General features: G+C 43.1%; 1 protein-coding gene across 2 annotated transcripts in view; it reads right to left on the bottom strand.

The window, feature by feature from the left end:
• Nucleotides 1-6,000, bottom strand: part of dcc (DCC netrin 1 receptor) — a 419,056-nt gene that overhangs the window by 71,628 nt on the left and 341,428 nt on the right. Inside the window, exons 17-18 of one of the 2 annotated variants that reach the window (XM_037533426.1) lie at nucleotides 3,103-3,341; nucleotides 1,682-1,820 (exon numbers count right to left, since the gene is read on the bottom strand). In XM_037533426.1, the coding sequence (XP_037389323.1) occupies nucleotides 1,682-1,820; nucleotides 3,103-3,341 (378 nt within the window). The remainder of the gene's footprint in view (nucleotides 1-1,681; nucleotides 1,821-3,102; nucleotides 3,342-6,000) is intronic. The other variant, XM_037533427.1, reaches the window with a different exon arrangement.

Raw genomic sequence — 6,000 nt, 5'->3', positions numbered from 1 at the left:
GATTTATACACTTTGGCTGCGTCCCAATTCCACAATGTTGCACAAATTGCTAAGCCTAAACCCTTTAGTTAATTCCAGCTTTATAGAACACGTCCACGGAGCTGCGGGCAGGCTGGAGAATTGCTGGCTGCTGACAGAATGACGGAATGAAAAGCTCGCAGATAGAGGAGTTCTGCAAAGTCATTCATGCCCTGCTGCCTGACAGTATATATATCCCCGAGCCACAGGCGAAAACAACGCGAGGGATGCTGGCTTTGAGGCCTTGAGGTGCTTAGCCTGAAACCTTTGAAACAAAACCTCAATTAGGCTTTGAAATTAAATCACTAGGGAATACAAATAAAAAAAGGAATTACATCGGCCCTTTTTGGAAATCTGTTTCCATGTGTTTTGCCTTGGAAACGGTTGTAATTAGGCTTTGTATATTAGCTCTGGTAAAGGAAAGGATGAATTGAGGCATTATGTGCAGGAGAAATGTAACGATGATGGATTTTGCAAAACAGAACTGAGATCATTGCTTGTTTAACCAGCGGTGCACTGTGGGTAATGAGCAGAGAGAGATCCCACCATTTATAAGGAAAAGTCAAACAAAGCCACAGTAATCAGAGCCTAAAAATCAGCAAAAGCATCACGGTGACTGAGCACGGCGGCGAATGAAAAACTGAGCATCACCTTCAGGAGGTAATGAGGTAAAGCCATTAAAGCACAGCTGGCCAGAAAAAACAAGAAACCAAACCAAAATGAAATTGATTCTTTCAGAGCAAATGCGAAAAAGCCTATCTGCAGAGAGAAGTTCACCCAAATTAGCCTCTAATGCTCCTAACTGGATAACATTGGCAAACTTGAGAGACAACAAACTCCCCTTAAACTCTAAGGGTCCACATATGCACTCACCGGCCACTTTATTAGGTACACCTTACTAGTAAAAGGCTGGACCTCCTTTTGGCTTCAGAACTGCTTTAATTCTTCATGTCAGACGTTCAACAAGGTGTTGGAAACGTTCCTCAGAGATTCTGGTTGGTTATTTGAGTTCCTGTTGCCTTTCTATCATCTGGAACCAGTCTGCCCATTCTCCTCTGACCTCTCACATCAACAAGGCATTTTCGTCCACACGACTGACCGCTCACTGGATGTTTCCTCTTTTTTGGACCGTTCTCTGTAAACCCTAGAGATGGTTGAGCGTGAAGGTCCCAGCAGATCAGCAGTTTCTGAAATACTCAGACCAGCCCATCTGGCACCAACAACCACGCCACGTTTCTTCCCCATTCTGATGCTCGGTCTGCACTTCAGCAAGTTGTCTTGACCACCTCTACACTCCTAAATGCACTGAGTTGCGGCTGATCAGCATCTGTTCCTAATAAAGTGGCTTCAATTCTTCACGCTCATAACTACATAAACATGACACACTGATTTCATAGTGGTTAATCAATAATAAGCCACAGGATTAGGAATTAAATAGTAAGACTAAAGTTCAAGAGGTTAACCCCTTAAAATACCAGGCTCATTACATTCTGAAGCCTATTATCCAGTAACTACAGTCATTCGTGGTTATTTCTAGAGTGTAACAGAAGCTTTGACCTGTTGGTCAGTTCTGGCCATATAAGTGTTTAATAATATTGTAATATTGTAATGTAAATGTAATGTTCCAGTAATTAACAAATATACAGGATGAGTCATTAAGCACCTGCTTCATAGGTGGTGGCATGGGCGGTCATACTCCAGGTGCTGGACTTGCGGCCTTTGGTTACCATGACAGCAAACTCATACATGGTGTTGGGTTTCAGACCAGTCACAGTGTGGCTCAGTGCCGTGGTGTCTGCCGACTGGGGAAAAAACACACTTTCATTATATAACTAATGGAAAACGTACATGATATAGCTCACACTTCACAAAGCAGGCTGTTTAACGGACTCAGCGCCTCCCAGTGCAGCACATATTACACATACTGACTTACTGAGAGCAATAAGAACAGAATAAGCAGAAACACTGTCATCAATTCATATGTGTGATTATTCAGACCATCCATCTACCCTCCCTTCCATTCCCCCACCATCAATCCAACCATTCATCTGTCCATCCATCCATCCATCCATCCATCCATCCATCCATCCACCAACTTAACACATCCAACATTCTATCTAATCATTCATTCATCCACCCATCCTTGTATCCATCCATCCATCCATCCATCTAACCATTCATTCATATCCATCCATCCATCCATCCATCCATCCATCCATCCATCCATCCATTCAACATTCTATCCACCAGTATGTCTGTCCATTCATCCATGAATACATTCATCCAATATTCCATCCATCATCCATCCACCCGTCTATCAATCCATCCATCCATCCATCCATCCATCCATCCATCCATCCATCCATCAACCTGTACATCTGTCCATCCATAAATCCATCCACCAACTTAACACATCCAACATTCTATCTAATCATTCATTCATCCACCCATCCTTGTATCCATCCATCCATCCATCCATCCATCCATCCATCTAACCATTCATTCATATCCATCCATCCATCCATCCATCCAAAATTCAATCAATCCATTCTCCCACCCACCCATCCATCCAACCATCCATTCATCCATCCAACATTCTATCCACCTGTCTGGTGTCTGTCCATTCATCCCCAAATACATTCATCCAACATTCCATCCATCCATTTAAACATCTGTACATATGTACATGCATCCTTTCATAAACATATCTACCTATAAATGCTTCCATCCACTTACTCATCACCCAATATTCCATCCATCCATCCATCCATCCATCCATCCATCCATCCATCCATCCATCCATCCACCCACTTAAAGTTCTAACTATCCATTAATCCATCCATAAGATAGTTTCCATATTTCAGAATTTAAATAAGTTATGTTAGTCAGCTTAACGTAAACAAAACAAGAATCTTTGGTAGTGTGCTGGTGTCAAAATGCCTACAATACCTATGCATCAACATCCATGTATTCACTCATTAATCCCTTCACCTGTTCATCTATTCATTCATCCATCCTTACAACATTATATCTATCCATCCATCCATCCATCCATCCATCCATCCATCCATCCATCTCTTTTACCTTGTATTTGCCGCTGGTGGAGTGGCTAGTTTTCCACTTGACGCTGTAGTAGCGAACTTCACTGGATTTCTGGTTCTTGCTGATGGAGTTGTCAGCCCAGCTGACCCTGACCGAGTCTGAGGTCAGCGCCACAGCCTGCACGCCTACAGGGGGGATCATGGGAGTGGACGTATCTGGGATGGGGGTGGGGAATTTATCAAAAAGATGGAACAAATCATCGTCTGATGGGTCGACAGGGTCTGTGGTCACACGCGCACACACACACACACACAGACACACACACACACGTACGTGCACCCACACACACCCATATTGAAAGGTAGGGGAGAGTATGTTTGGTGCAAGCAAGAAAAATGAAGAGCATGCATGCAGCAACCGGATGGGAATGAAAGAGGAGGGGTAAAAACAAAGAGGGAAAATGGAATGATAGAGAAAAAGAGAAGAGAGTTCAGCACTCTATTCAGATATAAACAGGACTAGAGCTAAAAAGACTGAAGCAGTGACTACCAGTTAGAACTACAGGGCACACCTAAGAAGGACAGAAGGAAGACAGTTAGTGTAGAAACAGACATACAAGTCAGTAAGATCATCATCATCATCATCATCATCATCATCTCTTCATGTTGGATACGGCTTCACTGCGCCTTAATAAACCTGCGCATCACATAGGAGCAGTCAGAGGGCGGAGCTACGCACAGTTTGCTGCAGTCAGTCAAGTGTTGAATTCAGGCGTGTTGTGGGCTCAGACTGAGGTCACACATCTGGCCCACTGTGCTCTCCACACCATTTCTTACAGCTACAACAGACACGTAAACGCACACAACAGCACTGCTCAAGCATATCAACCAGGAAAACTCCACAGGGCTTGTCTGTGAAATGAATGCACATTCTTGGAGAATGATTTGTCTCTGTGTTCCATCAGGCAGAGAAACAGATAAATGAAGTGTTTATCTAATACTCTGATATCTGCATCATCAACAACCTGCAGGTGCACCTCGGAATACTGATGGAGGAAAAGACAGAGGGTGTGTGGGTGGGGAAGTGTGTGTGTGTGTGTGCGTGCACATCTTTCTATGTTGGGATTTGGAAGGAATATTAGCTGTATACAATAGACGAAGGGCACATTATATATTTATATAGTTACACAATTATATTTACTTTTTAAACGACTCTGCATTTCATTTGAAAAGCATGATAGCAGTGTATAAATGTGCTATATAAATAAACATGCCTTGCCTATAATACCTATAGGGCAGATTATTACTATATGTGGGGTTTATATACTTGTATATTATACAAATAATATACATTTATGTACATGAATGGCAACAAAAAAAAGATAACTTTACAGGAGAAGGAAGAAACTTATTTTACTTTTAATGTAGGTCGGTGGACCCAGAGTTTTTCCCAAGTCATTTTGGGCCATTTCTTTTGGTCCATTCATCGTGAAATTTACACAGAATATAAACGAAAACGGGCGTTTTCAGATTATGTCACCTTGCTAGTAAAAGGCTGGACCCCCTTTCGCCTTCAGAACTGCCTTAATTCTTTTTCAGACTTTCAACAAGGTGTTGGAAACGTTCCTCAGAGATTCTGGTTGGTTATTTGGAACCAGTCTGCCCGTTCTCCTCTGACCTCTCACATCAACAAGGCATTTTCATCCACACAACTGACCGCTGCTCACAGCCCAACACTTGGACGCTTGGCATTTGCCAGAGAACACCAGGATTGGCAAATTGGCCACTGGCGCCCTGTGATCTTCACAGATGAAAGCAGGTTCACACTGAGCACATGTGACAGACGTGACAGAGTCTGGAGACGCCGTGGAGAGAGATCTGCTGCCTGCAACATCCTTCAGCATGACCGGTTTGGCAGTGGGTCAGTAATGGTGTGGGGTGGCATTTCTTTGGAGGGCCGCACAGCCCTCCATGTGCTCACCAGAGGTAGCCTAACTGCCATTAGGTACCGAGATGAGATCCTCAGACCCCTTGTGAGACCATATGCTGGTGCGGTTGGCCCTGGGTTCCTCCTAATGCAGGACAATGCTAGACCTCATGTGGCTGGAGTGTGTCAGCAGTTCCTGCAAGATGAAGGCATTGAAGCTATGGACCGGCCTGCCCGTTCCCCAGACCTGAATCCGATTGAGCACATCTGGGACATCAAGTCTCGCGTGACTCCAAATCCAGGCCAAATCCACTGGTTAATACATTTGATTTCCATTGATTTTTGTGTGATTTTGTTGTCAGCACATTCAACTTTGCACAGAACAAAGTCTTCAATGAGTATTTCATTCATTCAGATCTACGATGTGTTATTTAAGTGTTCCCTTTATTGTTTTGAGCAGTGTGTATATATATATATATTTTTTTGTGTGTGTGTGTGTGTGTGTGTGTGTGTGTGTGTGTTTTGGTTTTGATGCATGAGAAAGAAAGAGGAAAAAGAAATGGGTGAGAGAAAAAAAGAAGACATAAAAAGAGGGAGGTTTGATATAAATAGAGTGCGAAGAAGAAAGTAGACGCGTTATTCTGCCTCTAGATCAGATCAAACAGCACATGCACCCCTACTGGGCTTATATTCCTGCCTTTAACAGCTTTTTTAAAGGAATATTCCAACCTGAAATTTTCAACTTGAACTGCATCTGCAGCTTACAGTTGATTACATAGAAAAAAAAACACTTAAGAGCTGGTTCTGATGACTTAAAATGCACTTAGAATGGAATTCAGCGGGCAGTTGCTCCAGCTCCCATTCACTTGTGCTGTAGTCGTCAACAAGCGTTCTCTCACTGAGGACAGGAGGACGTGTTAAATAACTATCTGTGGTAATGGACTGTACGCTATTGACACAGCGGGTAGAGATGAGGCTGAATAACGCTGGAGTATTCCTATAAATGGCTTCATA

The sequence above is a fragment of the Pygocentrus nattereri genome, chromosome 23, assembly GCF_015220715.1.
Source record: "Pygocentrus nattereri isolate fPygNat1 chromosome 23, fPygNat1.pri, whole genome shotgun sequence".
In the NCBI taxonomy this organism is placed as follows: domain Eukaryota; kingdom Metazoa; phylum Chordata; class Actinopteri; order Characiformes; family Serrasalmidae; genus Pygocentrus; species Pygocentrus nattereri.
Note: the sequence above shows the minus strand (reverse complement) of the source record. Positions and strands in the feature narration are given on the sequence as shown.